Here is a 17,162-nt window from a genome sequence, read left to right as displayed (position 1 = left end):
TCCTGCTGACGGGTTTCTCGTGCTTTTCTCCTACACTGCTGGCGCTGATCCCACCGGGGACCGGATCTACTGGTCTGACCCAGCCGACGAGTCCCTGCGTGCGACTGCCACGTGTGCTCGCGTAGGGCCCGGCACACGGGGCAGGAGGGGACTGAGCAGGCTGCTCTCAGTAAGGAGTCAGTAACTGCTGCCGCTTGCCCTCTGGTGCAGGTGCTGCCCCACATTCTGTGCGGGTCCCTGTTCCCAGGACCATGAGTAGCAACACGTGGTTTCGTGTCACAACAGGTCGGGTGACCTATGATGTGTTCCTCTGGGCTCCTGGGGAGAAAGTGCTTTGTGAACAGGCCAGGTCGATTTTCTTGGCAGAAAGCTTTTTGTCTTTCCAGAGATGAAATGCAAGTACAGGCTGAGTGTCAGGCCTTAACTTGGGTGGTGTGTGTGAGCCAGGACTGATGTCTGAGGAGAGATGTGCGAGCAGCAGTTGAGGAGGGGGAGGGATTTTAGGGATGTGGGAAGCAGCACGTTTACCTTTTGCACAGGATATATTGGGGACAATGCTTCACTTTTAACAAAACAGGATTTCTTAAAAAAAAATTTCAGGCTAAACTGGGTCTGAAGGGCTAACCCACAGCAATAGTGTTAATTCTAATATCTTAATGGAGATAAAAGTTTCCCATTTGTGTTGTGTTGAAGAACTCCGTTCTTGACAGGCAGGGAGCCGGGTCTGGAGCATATTCTCCAGCTGCACTCCTCAGAGTCCAGCAGCATAGTTTGTGAAGTAATCTTCCAGTGACCTATTATCCCCTGGATGCTGAACACAGCACAGTGTAACAGTCCCATAGGTCGTTAGTCTATTTTTAGGGAGTCCTTAATCTGCAGAGCTGGGTTTTGGAAGCCTTTAATCCATTGATCTCTGCAAGCAGCACTCTGAATTTTCATGCTAAGGAAAAAAAAAAATCCATATGCAAAGCAGTTGTTGCTTTAACACTGATCTGAAATAACTTGGCTCTTAAAAAAAGCCATTTTGACATAGTTTCTGTTACAGAACGCACCGTGGTGGTGCAGGTGGTGAGGACAGGCCTTGCAAACCTCTGTTCTCAAAGGTGTAACAACTTCTCAGTGGATCAGTTTTGGTCAAAATAAGTGACTGACCTCAAACTTCAGCGTGGAAGATTTAAAAATGCCTTTGTACTATGGACCAAGCTGGTGTCACTGTTTCTTTAGCTCCATGGTGGTCCCTTTAGTAGGAGGTACAGACTGTGGCTTAAAATCTTGTGTAAGTACTGGGTACAGAGGGCAGGTGTAGATTGTGAGAAGCCCTCCTTTTACTGTCCTATCTCCCCCATCACTCCTCTGCCCTAAATTCATCTTGCCAGTAGTGATGAGGATCTGCTGTCGACTGCTTTGAAAGTTTGAGAATTGCTTTTGTCTTCCTTCCCATTTCCCAGGTGCAAACTGGAACAGCTCTGAATGCGAGCCGGGGAAGATCCTGTTTGGTGGCCGTCTGAGGTCGTGGGAAGATCTCCAGCTCCTGGAGGGATTTCACACGGTTTGGTCCTGTCAGGCCGCTTGCTGCCAGAGCCCCACCTGTGATGCCGTTTGGTTCTTGGGAAATATGTGCATCCAGGTGAACTGCACCACCCCTGGCGCATGTCAAGCAGACAGGACTGGGTTTTCTGACTCCGTTTTGGTTTTTTTAAAGAAATTAGAAAGCACAGAGCACTTCTCAAAGTTTCGAATGGAAGTTGGCCTGAAGACCTCCTTTCATGAGTGGTTGGACTGGGGCATCCCTGTCCAGAGGAAAAAAAGACTGCGGAGGTCATTCCAGAGGCGGAACTTGGCAGGTAACGGGGTGGATCTCCTGCAAAGGGTCACAGCAGCGAGCCCCAGCGGCGAGGCTGCAGCCAGAGCGTTGGACAGCAAAGCTAGAAGTGGCCAGAGTGAAGCAGAACGCTTGAAGGATCAAGTACTGAGGCACTTGGTGGCAGACAGGCCTGTTCCTGAGAGCCGTCCGGATCAACAGAAAGACTCGCTGAAAAATGAAGAGAATCGGAGAGAGCAGAAAACCAAAAGCCTCTTCCCTACTAAAAGCAATAACGGGAGCAGATCGAGCGACACGAATGGTGTCGCCTTAGCACAGGTCAGTGTGAGTGCTGGGGCTGACGTGGGGCTGCAGGCGGGTTTTGGAGCCTTATCATACATGTGATGGTGAAATGAAAGAATTCCACTTTGTGAAACTGTTCCTTTAACAACTTTCTGCCACAGCGCTGTGGAAGCCTGATGCCTTTTGTGTAGTTATATTCTTGTTCTGGAAACTTGACTGGATTTGTTTCTCTTCGTCATATTCAAACCCGGGTTCCAGGTAGGGCTGTGACTGGCCTGAGCCACCACCACCCCACGGAGCAGGATGTGGAGAGCAGCCAAGGGAACCTGCCGAGAGCTCCGGGGCAGCCCGGGTGCTGTGTGAAATCATGCACTAAAACTTTACAAATGTTTGATTTTTTTTTTTTTCCAGAGCTCCACACCGTTTAGGGCTGACTCAAGATCTCAGCATTCTCTCTCCCCTGCAGTATTGCAGCATTTCCACCTTGCCTGTTCTTTCCTTCTCCTAATATTTGAGTTTTACACAGTGACCTCGTTCTTTCAGTTGTTATGTGTGCAATGTCTGGGGAGGCTTCTTCGCAGCCAGTCTTAAATGTCTTCCGTTGCTCATGGGTAGTAGTCGTTCTGTCTCCCTGCTTGTTCAGTTTGCAGCTTTGCCTTCTGAGTTGTCATATTTTTGCTGTTCCGTGTCTGTCCAGTAAACTGGTTGTAAATACTGAGTTATGTGGATTAATCAGTATCCGGGATTTCCCATCGTTCGGAAGCGCTCCCGTTGTCATTAAGGTGCACGCTTGGAGGTACGCTGGGGAACAGATTTTCTTCTGCTTACTGGCTTTTACTAAAAAAGTCCCTATCTCTTGACAAAATGTAGGATCACCACAACAAAAACTTCTTTCTAAAATACATTGGTTGTGATGGAGTTCCCGGCAGTCACGTTTTTGAGGTTTAGGATAGAGTTTTTTGAAGAGGGGAAAAGAATTTTTAAAAATCCACCTTAACAGGAGTATGGAGCCAAGCTGGTTCTGCCCAGCCCTGGGCTAATTCCTTGGTTATCAAACCATCCAGCTTTCCCCTGCAAAATACAAGGCAAGCTGTGCAGCTGCCCTGGCGCTTCTGATCTGTGGGCAGTTCGATTTAGGCCAAGGATGTAACGTTCAAGGCTGTGTACCTGGGACACGGGCAGCCTTTGCGGGAGGGAAGCTAAAGCAGGGAGTTTCCCAGGTTGGGTTGGCTGTCATTTTACGCACACGCTGAAGTGGGTAGAGTTTCACCTGAGCTAGATTTGGTCCGGTCCATGGAGCACGTGGCTTCAGCAGGTGGATGCTGAGCCGTTAACGCCGCGTTCTGTACAGGCAGGCTGGAAGGGGAGAGAGTTACTGGGTCATCACTGCCTGCCCGAGAGCATCGTACGTCTCAGATGGGCAGGGACACCTGAGGTCAAAGTGGCTCTGAACACCTCTCCAGAAGAGGAGGAAGAAATTAATGTGCAGATTCTCCTCTTCTGCTGGTGAGCACTGGATATGTGGAAGTCAAATCTTTTCCTTGGCTCCCAGAGGTTCGGGGAGAAGTCACGTGGCACTTTTAGGAAAACATTGCCTCACACAGTTTCAGTTTTCCTCTCGTGGTTCTGAACCATCTGCGGTGTCATTTGCTAACGTGCAGCCAGCAGCAAGTTGTGGTTTTACTGCACCCATGCGATGGAAACAGAGATGGGTGAAGGAGAGTGCACTGGGGTAAACTAAGTGCATCCTACCCATCGGTCCTTAACTAAGGGAGAGAAATCTGTGCTTTTCTATTCAAGCGAGTGGCATTTTCCAGGCACCAATTGCTTTCTGCCTCCTTGCCAGAAGTACCTGTCACTTTTAAAATGTAGCGATGCATTTCACAGCCAACTGGGAGAGGTACTGAAGCACAGCACTGCTGAGGGAAGGGCTGCAGCAGCACTGCAGCAGCTCTGCAGGCAGCCTGGGAGAGGCTGAGCCTTGAAAGTGGAGCCAGAGAGCTCATTTCTGCTCTCACAGGTCTGGGACCAAGCTCAGTGTCTGACTCTCGCTGTCACGCTCTCCCTGGTGGTGCTGGGTGCTTTTCGCCCTGTGAGGAGGGAGGAAAGGTCTCTCTTCGCAGGCAGCACTAACTTGGTAGCGGTTTACAGCATCGCTCGTTTTTGTGTCTTAAGGGTCTTCACAGGCACAGCACCTAGCGCACACACCTGAGGACGCCATCTAACCTGAAAAGAGCCCGCTTTGTAAAGTCAGACCACGTTTAGTGAAGTAAGACCAGTTTAAATTAAAAAAAAAAAAAAGAAAATTCCAGAACACTGGGATTTTTCCTTCAAGGAACTTAAGTTCAGTGCATATTCTGGTGCACATACTGCTCTGGTTCCTTTTGGAGGTGCAGGACTCTCACACAGGGAGATCAGGTCGCCTGTCCCAGACCAAAGGCAGTCAGGGGTCGGAATCAAAAGTGCCTGATATTCCTGCATTCCCTCAGGCCGATATGCCACTTATATTTTCTAAACTAATAAGGTAGGACAGCTGGCAAACTTCTAGTCTCCTTCTCGTTTATCCCCAGGAATGAAATCTTCTGTTCTTTGCTTTAAAGAATTTCGGGTTATGGAGTAAAGATAAGAAATGTCTCAGCTTGCAAGCATTAGAGGCATTTTTGACTGTTATGTTGCCCCAGGCAAAGCTTATCTAATTCAAGCTCTCAGCAGACATTTGGCTGTCAATTCATCCTGAAGACTTCTGGGAGGAAGAAGATCTCTCTTAACTGTGAAGTGGGGGGATTTTAGGCATTAAAAAAGGGAGACAAGGAAGCATCTGGCTCACTGCAAATATTAGCAGGCAAAGTGGAGACTGGGCTGCGGTGCTCTTGGCTCAGCCGGCCATATGTGCAGCGCGGCTTTATTTTTACAGTTTGCACGTAGTGTTTTCTGAAGGCCAGCCCATTTACTGAGCAGGATGTTGCCCACTGCGGTCTAGAGCAGCGTCCCAGTTCCTATTTGCTCGACCGAGTGCCAGCAGCATGGTGTAAAAGCTTGAGGTTATTTCCTCCAATACGAGCTTTTGATCAGCTCTTCTAGTGGGGAGTAGTGATGGGCAGTTCGGCTCTGAAACACTTCCCAAGTCAAAGATAAGTGGCTCTATCTTAAATATTTAGCAGATGTTCTCAAAATAGTCAGCTCAAGAAAATGTGCTGCACGCACGGACCGTGTGGTGGAAGGTGAATTGTCAAGAGGATTGCCTGGCAGGCGAAGAGCTGGAATGGGACTAGGTACTGTGGAAGGAATGTTGTGATAAACGAACGGAAATTGTGCCTGCCCCTTTGATTGTTTTCAATCAAGTGGCTCATCCTGCCTGGATGCGAGCAAACGTTCTGCCCGCGAGCTCAGCTCCCTGCCCCAGCAGCATCTCCTGTGGCGTGCGCGCAGGGAACTGTTTGTCAGGTCACCTTGCTTTGAAGAGTCGTTCTGAAATATATTTCCTTTTGCTGCAATGATGCCATTATTACATAAAAATGCCATTGCAGTCCTCCTGCTTTGTGCTTGCCCACTGCACAGCTTTAGAAAAAGGAATACAGGGCCCAAATCAATGGCCCAAGTAAACCCCACTTCCTGGTCCCTGTTTATTTGGCTTCTGTCTATCTGACCTCGCTATTCTTTTGGCTCCGCTTACTGCAAATCTGAATCTGGATCTTCTGTCACATTTGCTACATCAACAGCTCTGGTACTTACGATGTAGTAGTTAAATCTGTGCTCCTAACTGGTACTGAGTGGGCTAGAAATGGCCTGGCTGCTGGGGAAGAAGAACGTGGAGAAACAATTCAGAAGAGAGAAGAGGAAGCAGAAAAACATTCTGCTTCTGGAGAAAAACCAAGCCAGGTGCTTTTCAGCCGCCCTAACTGGAGAAGGTGAAGTGCAAGTTAAACACAGCAAAACAAAAGTGATAGTCCCTGTTCAAGTCAAACTAAGGCAACTTTTTCCTTTACAGACCCACGCAGGAACAGCTGCACCAGAGCCATCGGCGCTGACGACGTTCTCCAGTCCTGCAGCACAGGGCTGCCCAGCCACGGGGAAGACGGAGAAGCCCGGGCAGGCAGGTGATGCTTTGGTCCACCCTCACTCCTCAGACGCAGTGCCCACAGCGAGCCCCGCGCCGGCAAAAAGCACAGCAAAGGCACAGGCAGCGACTTCTGTGCCAAGCGGCATCCCCACCAACGGCACCGCTCCCACGGCCCCGGCCAGCACCGCGGCGTCACCGACTGCTGCCGCCACCACGCCAGGTGAGGGGACACAGTGCTCCAGCACATGTTGGCTCCTGGGGTTTTGGTGACACGCTGTTGCGACACTGAAAAATAGGAGATGATTTCAGAAATGACGGCACACCTGGAGAAGTGCTGAGGTCCACGCTTTGGTGCCTGCACTGGACAGACCCTGTTAGGTCTTGAGTGGGATTTTGGTCTTGTAAATCTGCACGTGAGTGCTGGATCTGTTCCAGTGAGCAGCTCAAAAATAATGGTGCTATCGTAATTTCCTGAGTGAAAGTTGAGACGTGGTGGCAGGCATAGTCCCGTGAAGCATTCTTTCAGTTGTCTTGACATGCCGCTATCAAGCTGAGCAGAAATCTTAATGTCCGCTCAAATGGGGTGAACCTGATTCTTTGCCCTTCTGTCCCTGATCTGTCAGTGCACGGTCCCGTTAGCTGAAGTATTCACGACTGAATATCCTTTGAATTTAGGGTTCCTTTTCCTTACAAGGGAACAAATGAAAGTGTGAAGGAAATGCTGCATCCAAAGAAATTTTTGGCAGGAAGCTCATTGGGTGCCTGTGTTAACAAGTTAATATTCTTTTTAAGGGCTTATCCCAGCTAAAACTGGAAAATATATTTTAAATGTCCTCAGTGGCTTGTGTTGGAAAAGTAATGTAGCCAGGGCCTCCTTGTTTTGCTAAATAATACAACAATGACGTGAAGCGTAGTTTTTCCAAGCAGGGTTTGGGGTTTTTTGTCTGTTTGGGTTTTTATATTTTTATTTTTTCCTACTGAGATCAGATTTCTTTTTGCCTTAGAACCCTTTGCAGCTGAAAGACCAACAGAGTTACAATATCCCAAGTCTGAGAGTAATTGACAGGGGGGAAAAAAAATTTGATGGATTTATTTTCTTTAACTGTTTAACTCCAGTAGCTATAAGCAGATAGAGGAAAGGTTAAATGTTTAGTGACACTTCCCGCATCTTTTTCAACTTGGATTTTATGTGTTCATCTCTGAGCCATTGTCTTTGACAGGGTCAACGTGGGATAAAGTAACTTTAAATCACTGGCTGTAGTTTTCAAGTCTTTACTCTGTAGTCTCTAAAAACAAACTACCTGTCAATTTATTTGAAAATTCTTAAGCAGGAGTTGAAAAGAAAATACAAATAAAACCAAGTTTGCAGGTTGAGTTTCCATACTCAGTGTGGGGGGAAAAAAAGCCCCATCTTTTAGCCCCCCAGCAGTTTCTGAAGAAAGAAATACCGTGGATTCTTCGTATGTTTGTGAAGATGGGGAATTGCGGTTTGGTAACCAGCAGTGTTTGTCTCGCTGTGCCACGAGGCTGCCACTGGGTTCTCTGCCAAAACCCCGCCGGGTAAGACCCTCCCTGGTGAGGAGATTCCCCTGCTCAGTGCCACAGGGTCATGTTTTGTCTCCAGAAAAGGAGCAGGACCCCACACCATATCTGCCAGGAGAGAGATGACTGAGTAATTCTGGGCTTGTCTTAAATTGTAAAACCCCATTAGTGCTTTTGCATTAACGATGAGAATGAAACCTGAAACAGGACCTGTCTTGAGTGATGGGGTGTTTACACAATACAGCCGTTTGTAGCTGGGTTTTTTATTCTGCAGGCTCTGAAACCAAGGTGGGGTTTTTGTACGTGTTTAATCGTTTTCCTGTTCCTCTTTCAATTCTGTGTGTTTTTTCCTCTCTCAGTTATGAAGGAGCTGGTGGTTTCCGCTGGAGACAGCGTCGAAGTGACCCTGCCAAAGAATGAAGTTCAGCTGAATGCGTTTGTGCTTCCTGAGCCACCACCTGGTAAGGCTCCCCTGGGAATTGTGCTGAGGGCCTGTGATGGTGAAATGGCAGATAGGACAATCCTGAAAATGTCTTTTGTCAGAGCACGCTTTCCTGCAGAACTTTAGGAAATAGCAAGACACAAAAAACCACTGGAAGTGCTACACAGTCATTAGGCTGGGGAGGTGGAGTGCTCCGCGCAGGGGGTGTGAGGAACCAGCAGCTGTTTGGGATATTTGCCGATAGGTGACGAAGGGTCTTGGCAAATGATCTCTGGTTTGGTGGCTTGGAATCGGGTTCGGGGGGTTGATGTGATGAGGAACACGTTTTTATACACTCCTCATTTCATCGTGCCTGTCACTGACGGATGTTTGTGAAGGTTTTATCTGCCCGCAGTGGAGAGGCGAGCAGGTCGTGTTGTGCAGCAGCAGGGGTAGATACATCACCAGTCAAAAAGTGACGTTATGCTGTATCTGCAGGATTTGAGGGCATGATAGGACTTTTTTTATTGTCCTGGAGCTGTCTGTGGTTGTTCCAAAGTTCTTTCATGCCTTAGAGGCTGAAAGATGGGGTTTGGCTCCAGAGTAGATACGTTTAGAAGCACAGATTGTCTCTTTTCCTGGTTATATTCCCAAAAAGCTGCAGCCCGAAATTCCAGGCTGTCTCATTTCTCCATAGTGCAGCAGAATGTGCCTTGTAAATGTTTAATACCTTTGCTTTTCTTTAGGCATGGCAGAAAGACTTAGAAAAATCCAGGTATTTGTTTTATTTTTTTTTTTTTTTAAGGAACCACTTATTCCTATGAGTGGGAATTGATCACTCATCCGAAAGACTACAGTGGAGAAATGGAAGGGAAGCACTCCCAGACCCTCAAGTTATCTAAGGTAAAGCTCTTGCTGCTTCGTATCCTACTGTGTTAAGTGCCAAGTGGAGAAGATGGGGACCCTGGCAGCCAGGAAAGACTTGTGTGTGATTTCAGGATGAATAGGAAATTGCACAATGGGCAGGCAGCCAAGGTTTGACTGCAAGCCCCCCTCTAAGTCTCTTATGAAAAGGAGATTGATCTGGCATGAGGGAAAGAAGAAATTTGATTTCAGGATCTGCGAGCTGCCCACGAGCAGTGTGTCGAGCCATGCAAATGGCACAGTTTAACAAAGGATTGAGTATGGTGGTGGTCTTGTTAGGGCTGAAGCCTTGTACTCTCCCCTCACAGAGGGACTTGGGGATCCCGTCAGGGAGAGCTGCGGAGTTCCTCAGAGCATGTCCCTGGCTGCTGCTGTTGGGCAAGCTCAGACAGTGAAAGGGTTGCCGGTTCCTGCGTGTGGGAATTCTTAACAAGGAAATGGCTTTAAGTATTGCATTAATATACAGTTCTGTGTTTATGAGACATTCCTTGGAGCATCTTGGATTCTGCTGCACTCGGAAAAATATCTTCAGTCATTAGTCACAATATGCTGCAGAGAGAAGCATGTCTGTGTGTCGAGGCTTCGGCCTTTGGGATATCGTCACTGTTACCCAGCGCCTAGTCCTTTGCCCTCTCTCAGCAGTGAATGGTGACGAGGTGACTGCCAGACTCATGTCACCTAGATGGAAGAGAAGAAACGCTTTCCTTTGCTAGAACACCCAAGAAGATGCTTTCTTCTCACACGCAGCCTTTCTCATCTCGATTGCAGCCTGCTAGTACAGATTCCTGTGGCCAGGCACCCCCACCTCATCTCCGTTATCTCTTCTCTGTGCCTATTGTTGCTAGAAAATAAAGCTTAGGGCCAACAGTCTTGTGGTAGAAGGAGATATTAGTCTCTAGTTTCTTTGTGGCCGTTGTAAGAGCTATGTAACGCCGTTTTGGCATGGAAACCCCTCTCTGCTGTGTGTGCGTAGGTTGAAGCGTGACTGCTCCTGGTTGTGCTGCTCATGTGAGATTGTGCCGGTGTGTGGTAACGTCACCTTCTGATGGCTCCTGGCAAGGTGCTGCCGTCCCGAAGGTAAATAACCTTTTGTGTTTGCTTCCAGCTTACTGTTGGTCTGTACGAATTCAAAGTCGTCGTCGATGGGGAAAACGCACATGGAGAGGGTTACGTGAACGTAACAGTGAATCCAAGTGAGTTGATGGAGTCGTGTCTTTGCTTAACTTCATCTGTATTGGGCAAACCGTGAGAGACTAAAAACTAGCTGTAATTGGGAAAAACCTTTTAGCAGCAGGAGCAAGAAATGAAGGGATGCCAGAGCTTTGAAGGTCCTTTGGAGGTTCTTTTATTCTCTGTCTAGTAATGAATATCATTCCCCACCACAGGCAGGTCAAGTCAAATCTCCTTCCGTACTGTCGGACATGGTTTGCAGATGAGCTGATGTATGTGCACCAGGTCTCACTTTTTACATGGCCTGTGTAAAGGGGCAACTATAGATCCTCTTCTGTAAAAAACCACTTTATTTTGCACGCTTCAGCAAGACTTTTTCTACAACCTTTGTGGGCAAAGAAGTGCTCTTGCACTGCTTAAATTAGCAAGTGTGTGGCTGGCCTTCTGGGTGCTGTTGCTGATGGGTTCCTTATAAGCAGTGAATCTGCAGCTGGCAGCACGCGTCAAAATCAGTCACTTTTCGGAGTGGCAGCCACACTTTGGCGAGAAGCGCTAGGTGCTGCTCCATTAGAATGGAGTCTTTGAATGCTCCTCTCCTGAACTGCAGGACAGGGGCTGGAGAGGGTGGGAGGAGGATGTACAGTATTTATTCTCTGTGCTGCTCCAGGCACACGAAGACAGAGTAGTTTTACGGAGCTGCTTGGGCAGGGCTTTCGGTGTGATCTGCCTGTAGATGCCATTGTAACCGCTTGGCTGTTGTTGCAGAGCCTCGGGTGAATCAGCCTCCTGTTGCCATCGTGTCCCCACAGTTCCAGGAGATTTCACTGCCAACCATTTCCACTGTTATCGACGGCAGCCGTGAGTACCTGCCCAGTACTGAAGTCGGGAACTGGGCGTCTGGGTTTTGTGAAGCAGCATTTTCCAACTCCTTGTGATGTGTGTTTCCTTCCCTAATTGAAACAGAAAGCACCGATGATGACAGAATTGTGAGCTATCACTGGGAAGAGCTGAAGGGCCCTTTGCGGGAGGAGAAGGTTTCCAGCGACACTGCCATACTGACACTGACCAACCTGGTACCTGGGAACTACACCTTCAGGTAGGTTGTACCTGGAAGAGTTGATTAGTTCTCACCCCCTAAGAGTAAAATGTAGAAGGTTGCTAAAGTGCTAGTCTATTTAAAAAAAAAAAAAAAGACAACGAGGGAGAACTCTGTTTTGTGCTGCACTCTCTGTTTCTGCTCCTGTGCTTTCAAGTAGTTTCATAACTTGTCACCTCGGAAGAGATAAAGTATCCAGCTACTTCTTATTCTTAAGTTGTAGCACCAGTTTAAGATGGCAGAAGAGGATGAATGGTCTGCCAGTGCTACAAAATGTCTCTTGAAATGTCAAATCTAAACTATTTGGCTAAGGAAGAAATGCAGTCTTTAAATCCATTTTTTTAAATGCAGTCTGTTTGTCCCAGATAAGTGAATGAGGCCTAATGCAGTACCTGAGTCATAGATAGTGGCTGATCTTGCTTCGGTGTTTGTTCTGTGTTTTTTCCTTTGGTGTGATGTCCCTGCACTGCATTAGCAGATCCATTTAAAATAAATAATCCTGGTAATCGTGACTCTTCAACGCTTTTCACTTCCCACCCCCTCTTCAGCCTGACTGTGGTGGACTCAGATGGTGCCAGCAACTCCACCACTGCAAACCTGACCGTGAACAAAGCTGTGGATTATCCTCCAGTGGCAAATGCGGGCCCAAACCAAGTGATCACCCTCCCTCAGAACTCCATCACCCTCTATGGCAATCAGAGCACCGATGACCACAGCATCGTCAGCTACGAGTGGCTGCTCAGCCCTAACAGCAAAGGGAAGGTGATGGAGATGCAGGTCAGTGCAGGTCGCTGATACTCAGCCTGGATTACTCACTAGCTGGCTTTTTTTTTCCTATAATACAATAATTTTGAATTGGACATTAGCAAATGTTTCTTATAATCCTACAGAGTGAGCGTGTGGTGATTAAATGTACACTGAAAATTAAATCCAGAGTAAGAAAGTCCGTGAATTAGGTTCACGGTGTCTGTGATTTGCACAGGACTCCCCAGAGGTTTTTCCTGTGTTGCTAACTGTTGAATCTCAAAGTCTTGACCTCCTCTGTCATTCCTCTTGTTATGTTCCACATAGTCCTTGTTGCTCTGCGTAAATTTAGCTGTGCCTTGCGTGTCTGAACGGCCCAGACTTCTGGCCCCATGGCAGGAGTTGGTAATAAGCCCCTAGAATCTGCTGCTAACAGTTGCTTTAGAAGCAGAGTCTTCTAGTCTGTCATCATCTGCATAGGAATTCTTTTTAATATGTGAATATGTTTTCTCAAAGGGGGTGAGGACACCAGTTTTGCAGCTCTCCGCAATGCAAGAAGGTGATTACACTTACCAGCTAATAGTGACGGATTCTGCTGGGCACCAGTCCACTGCGGAGGTCACGGTGATAGTCCAGCCAGGTGAGCTGCCTTCAGCTGCTTTCGCTGCTTCCGTCCCCCAGTTAGGGGTGACAACCGGTCTGTCAGCATGTCCTGAGGATCTTAAGGGAGCTTGGTGCTGCTTTCAGAAAAGCTGCTCTAGTTCTAGACCGTGCTGGGCTGATGAACAAACAATAGAAAGTTTCTAGGAATCTTGCCTTTCTAGGCTGTTCTCTTATTTTACCCAGTGTAGTTTAACTGACGTTATCTCACCGTAATGGCAGGATTGTATTTCCAACCAGCTGTCTCTGCCCACAGTGCTAGATCCTGCGACAGGAGCGGGAAAAGTGGAGTAGTACTTAGAGAATGAGAGCAAAAATCGGCTTTTAACCTCACTTTCTCTGATCACAATGCTGAGATAGTGGGCAAGAAATAAACTAGGGACCGTGGAGAACATTTTTTACTTTTTTTTTTATGCTGGGGTTTTAAGCGTCACCTTTTATGGCTTGTGTATTAAAACAATTGCATCGTTTTTCAGAGAACAATAAGCCTCCAAAAGCAGATGCTGGTCCAGATAAAGAATTAACTCTTCCTGTGGACAGCACCACTCTAGATGGCAGCAAGAGCTCAGATGACCAGAAGATAGTCTCCTTTCTTTGGGAGAAAACACGGTGGGTATCAGCTCCTGGACTGTTCTTATGCAAGTACCTGGGCCTTTCAATTCAAACACACCCCTGCGTACCTCCCTGGTGTTAAATCCTGGCCACACTGAGCCTGACAAGCTCCCTGGTGACGAGAATGAGACAAGGGTTTTTGTTCTGCATACTGCACTTAACTCTTCCAATTATCTTGCTGTAACTGGAGAAAATAATTTTGCTCTTTGTCGTGGACTCTGTATTTCCAGCCAACTGTCTGATTGCACTCCCACAAACTGAGCTTGAGCCCCCAGTTTGGTGTGAGCCTGGCTCCTGTGGCCTGTGCAGAGTTCCAGCTGATGCCCTTGTGCTTTGCGTAGGGGCCCGGATGGTGTCAAACTGGAGAATGCCAACAGCAGTGTTGCCACTGTCACAGGCCTTCAAGTTGGGACGTACGAGTTTACTCTGACAGTCAAAGACGAGAGGAACTTGCAGAGCCAGAGTTCAGTCAATGTCATTGTCAAAGAAGGTACGTGCAGCCCTGAGCAGGGCTGCCTGCCGCGGGTTGTTGTGGAGACCTAATGCAGTAGTTTTGCAGTATTGCCAGATTTTTTCTCCAACTGCTCTTTTTCTGTTTGCTTAGAGATAAACAAGCCGCCGGTTGCAAAGATTGCTGGTAATGTGGTCATCACCTTGCCCACAAATACAGCCGAGCTGGATGGATCGAAGTCCTCTGACGATAAGGGAATTGTCAGCTACTTGTGGACCCGGGATGAGGGCAGCCCTGCAGCTGGGGTGAGGTTTCTTTTTCAAGTGGCAGTGTGCAGCATTACAAGAGTCGTGAGAAAACTGTTGCACCTCTTACCTTGCAGTGATGTCCTTAAATAAGATGGTACAGCATGCTAGTTTGATCCTTTGTGTACTGATGCTTCTTTTGCATGGGTTTTAGGAAGTCTTAAATAATTCAGACCACCATCCTGTCCTCCTCCTGTCCAACCTGGTAGAAGGGACCTACACATTCCACCTCAGAGTAACAGATGCCAAAGGAGAGAGCGATGTGGAAAGGACCACGGTGGAAGTCAAACCCGGTGAGTCTGGGGTGTGTGCTGCACCCCGCTCACCTACCGTGCGCTGGCAAGTCCTCTCTTTGTCTGGATACAGCGTACTGAGGTGGTCTAGTCCAGCTCCCAACTGTAAAAGTCAAGAGTTTTGGGGGATGTGTTTGTATTTTAATGTGTTTTTTGGGGACTGCCTCTTACTGCTTGCTCTCACCTGTGAAAGTCATAGACTTGCATCGCTTCCTGCAGCGCGATTCTGTAGTGTTGTATTCAAAGGCAAAGCATTATGGAAAGGTCCTAGGAACCTGACTTGGAGCCAGGCTGTTAAATAGAAGTTCTAAAGATTTATTTGCGTTATCCACATTCCCACTAGATCCTAGGAAAAATAACCTTGTGGAGATAATCCTGGATGTTAATGTCAGCCAGCTGACTGAGAGGCAGAAGGGAATGTTCATCCGACAAATCGGCGTTCTGCTGGGAGTGCTCGACTCGGACATCACCGTGCAGAAGATCCAGCCGTACACTGAGCAAAGGTAAGGCTTGTCTGGGAGCGTGTGTTTGAAGAGATAAGGAAAGCTTGGGCTTGATTGCTGTTTAACCCACAATAAACTATAGCTGATCCCTTTTACTAAACAAGCAGAAGTTTGCTTTGGAGGCAGGGCTGTAGGCCAGGGTCATGTTGCCTGCCTGGATGGTGTTTCTCAGCTCCGAGTAACCAGCAAGTTGTGCAGGGGCCGGCTTGGCCTAGCTGGATCCTGGCCATGGTGCTCTGGCCTGGAAATACCTGATCGAGTTCAGCTTTCCACGAATGGCTGGTCTGGGAAATCCACTGCTCTGCAGGAACCTTGAGCGACTGGTGCTGCAGCAGCTCGTGTGTCCGTACCGGCAGCTCTGTCGTGACTGCAGGTGTGCTCGGGGATGCCTGACTGTGCACGTGGAGTGGCGTAGCCACAGGCTTAACAGCAGAGCACTAGTCCCATGAAATAAGTGCGATATTGCACGTAATTTTTACAATAACTAGAAATAGCTTTAAGGTAGATAAAGCACTGAAAAAAGATTTAAGGGGTGCGCTTCAAGTCATCAGCAAGTCAGCAATACACGTGCAGTTACACTTTACACTTCCCTGAGTTCACTGATGTGTTGGTTCCTCTGTGTCCACGTTGCCCACTGTAGCAGTAAAATCAGAACTTATTGTCTGTGCAAGCCTGAAAATCTCGGAACAGAAGAGCCAGCACTTTCTGTTGTAATATCACCTTTCGACCTGTGCTGTGACCAGGCCACTTGCCACTGTTCTTCACAGAGTAAGGCAGGTTGGGGATTCTTGTAATTAATGCTTCATCTGTTTATAATTTTACTTTGTAGACAAAAGAGTGGGAAGTGTTATAAAAGAGCAGAGCTTATTTTCTGACAGATGGCTTTAAGATCCCATTTTTGCCTCAGCTGCCGAAGTAACTTGTACTGTTTAAAAAAAGGTATTTTTCCCCTGGCTGCTGGTTTGTTGTTTTTTTTTTCTTTCACATACTCCAAGGGCTTCAGTAATATACTGTTGACTCATTGGCTCACTGGTAATAATAAATCTGAAGCATCCGTGCACCCTTTTGTGATTCTGAAGGCTACACAGGGCTCTGCAACCTAGGGGAGCAAGTTCTTCTAACATAAATTTAGTGCAATAAAAATTTGGAATTCTGAATAAGTCTCTCTAACAGTGGACTGAGGAGCATGACTCTCTACTTGATGTTTGGAGAAGCTGCAGATAATTGTTTTTGTCTAACTTCCAGCACGAAGATGGTGTTTTTTGTGCAGAACCAGCCTCCCCATCAGATCTTCAAAGGACGAGACGTAGCCTGGACACTAAAAAATGAGTTACGGAAACAACAGTCAGACTTCCTCATCTTCAGGGCATTAGAGATTAACACAGTCAGTAAGTACGAGTCGCTGTGCTACGACCTAATGTCTTTTCCCTTCTGCCAGAATAAGGACCTTTGTGTGTGTTAAAAACATCTGGGAGCGCACACGCGTGCCCTGCAGTAGCTTTTCTGTGTTAGTAAATGGGAAACAGAAAAATAAGTCTGTTGGGCTCCACATTACTCGGTTATTTACCAACTGATTCTGTCTGTTTGCCATTCAGAAACGGTTACTCGTAGTCTTGCTGGGAAGATGGGAATTCACAAAATCAAAAGCAGATTGGTACTTAAAAGACTAAAATGCGGCGTTAGTGGAACGCAGCCAATGGCATGAGTGTCATGCTGAAAGCAGTGAAGCTACACCTCTTGGTAGCTGTGAACGTACTCGTTTCCTCTGCAGCACATTCATCAGTCTGAAGGAAACGTTTCCTTTCTATCGTTTTTAGTCTGGCAGGAGGCCTGGGTGCTTGCATTTGCACTTCTTACTGCTTGCGATTACAGCTGAGCTGTGGGTGAACTGCAGAGGGACTAGATTCAAGCCAGAGCCTGGGGGAGCTGGCTGTATTGAACTAGACTGTCCCGTTTTTGCCTCACGTGCGAGTCGTGCAGTTCACCTTGCTGGTTTTGGTCCCTAGCCTGTCAGCTGAACTGCTCCGAGCATGGGCGCTGCGACTCCTTCACCAAGCGTTGCGTCTGTGACCCCTTCTGGATGGAGAACTTCCTCAGGGTGCAGATGGGGGATGGCGAAAGCAACTGCGGTACGTGCAGCCTCTCTGGGATTGTTCATCTTTGGAAAGCGAACAGGGTTTGAAATCCAGGGTGGGCAGAATAACAGGTCCCAGCTCTCTCCCGGGGTCTCCGACACGATGCTCACACGAGGAGATACCCCTGCCCTGGTCTCCCTAC

General features: G+C 47.7%; 1 protein-coding gene across 1 annotated transcript in view; it reads left to right on the top strand.

The window, feature by feature from the left end:
- Positions 1 to 17,162, top strand: part of KIAA0319L (KIAA0319-like ortholog) — a 21,402-nt gene that overhangs the window by 1,803 nt on the left and 2,437 nt on the right. The window contains exons 2-17 of the mRNA XM_009871999.1: positions 1,449 to 2,140; positions 6,093 to 6,384; positions 8,066 to 8,167; positions 8,933 to 9,030; positions 10,157 to 10,244; positions 10,987 to 11,079; positions 11,185 to 11,317; positions 11,866 to 12,094; positions 12,578 to 12,701; positions 13,198 to 13,330; positions 13,675 to 13,823; positions 13,938 to 14,089; positions 14,244 to 14,382; positions 14,726 to 14,885; positions 16,131 to 16,273; positions 16,892 to 17,014. Coding sequence (XP_009870301.1) covers positions 1,449 to 2,140; positions 6,093 to 6,384; positions 8,066 to 8,167; positions 8,933 to 9,030; positions 10,157 to 10,244; positions 10,987 to 11,079; positions 11,185 to 11,317; positions 11,866 to 12,094; positions 12,578 to 12,701; positions 13,198 to 13,330; positions 13,675 to 13,823; positions 13,938 to 14,089; positions 14,244 to 14,382; positions 14,726 to 14,885; positions 16,131 to 16,273; positions 16,892 to 17,014 — 2,850 coding nt within the window. The remainder of the gene's footprint in view (positions 1 to 1,448; positions 2,141 to 6,092; positions 6,385 to 8,065; positions 8,168 to 8,932; positions 9,031 to 10,156; positions 10,245 to 10,986; positions 11,080 to 11,184; positions 11,318 to 11,865; positions 12,095 to 12,577; positions 12,702 to 13,197; positions 13,331 to 13,674; positions 13,824 to 13,937; positions 14,090 to 14,243; positions 14,383 to 14,725; positions 14,886 to 16,130; positions 16,274 to 16,891; positions 17,015 to 17,162) is intronic.

Source organism: Apaloderma vittatum, unplaced genomic scaffold (genome assembly GCF_000703405.1).
Source record: "Apaloderma vittatum isolate BGI_N311 unplaced genomic scaffold, ASM70340v1 scaffold2316, whole genome shotgun sequence".
NCBI lineage: Eukaryota > Metazoa > Chordata > Aves > Trogoniformes > Trogonidae > Apaloderma > Apaloderma vittatum.
The sequence above is the reverse complement of the archived record's forward strand: the minus strand, read 5'-3'. Positions and strand labels throughout refer to the sequence as shown.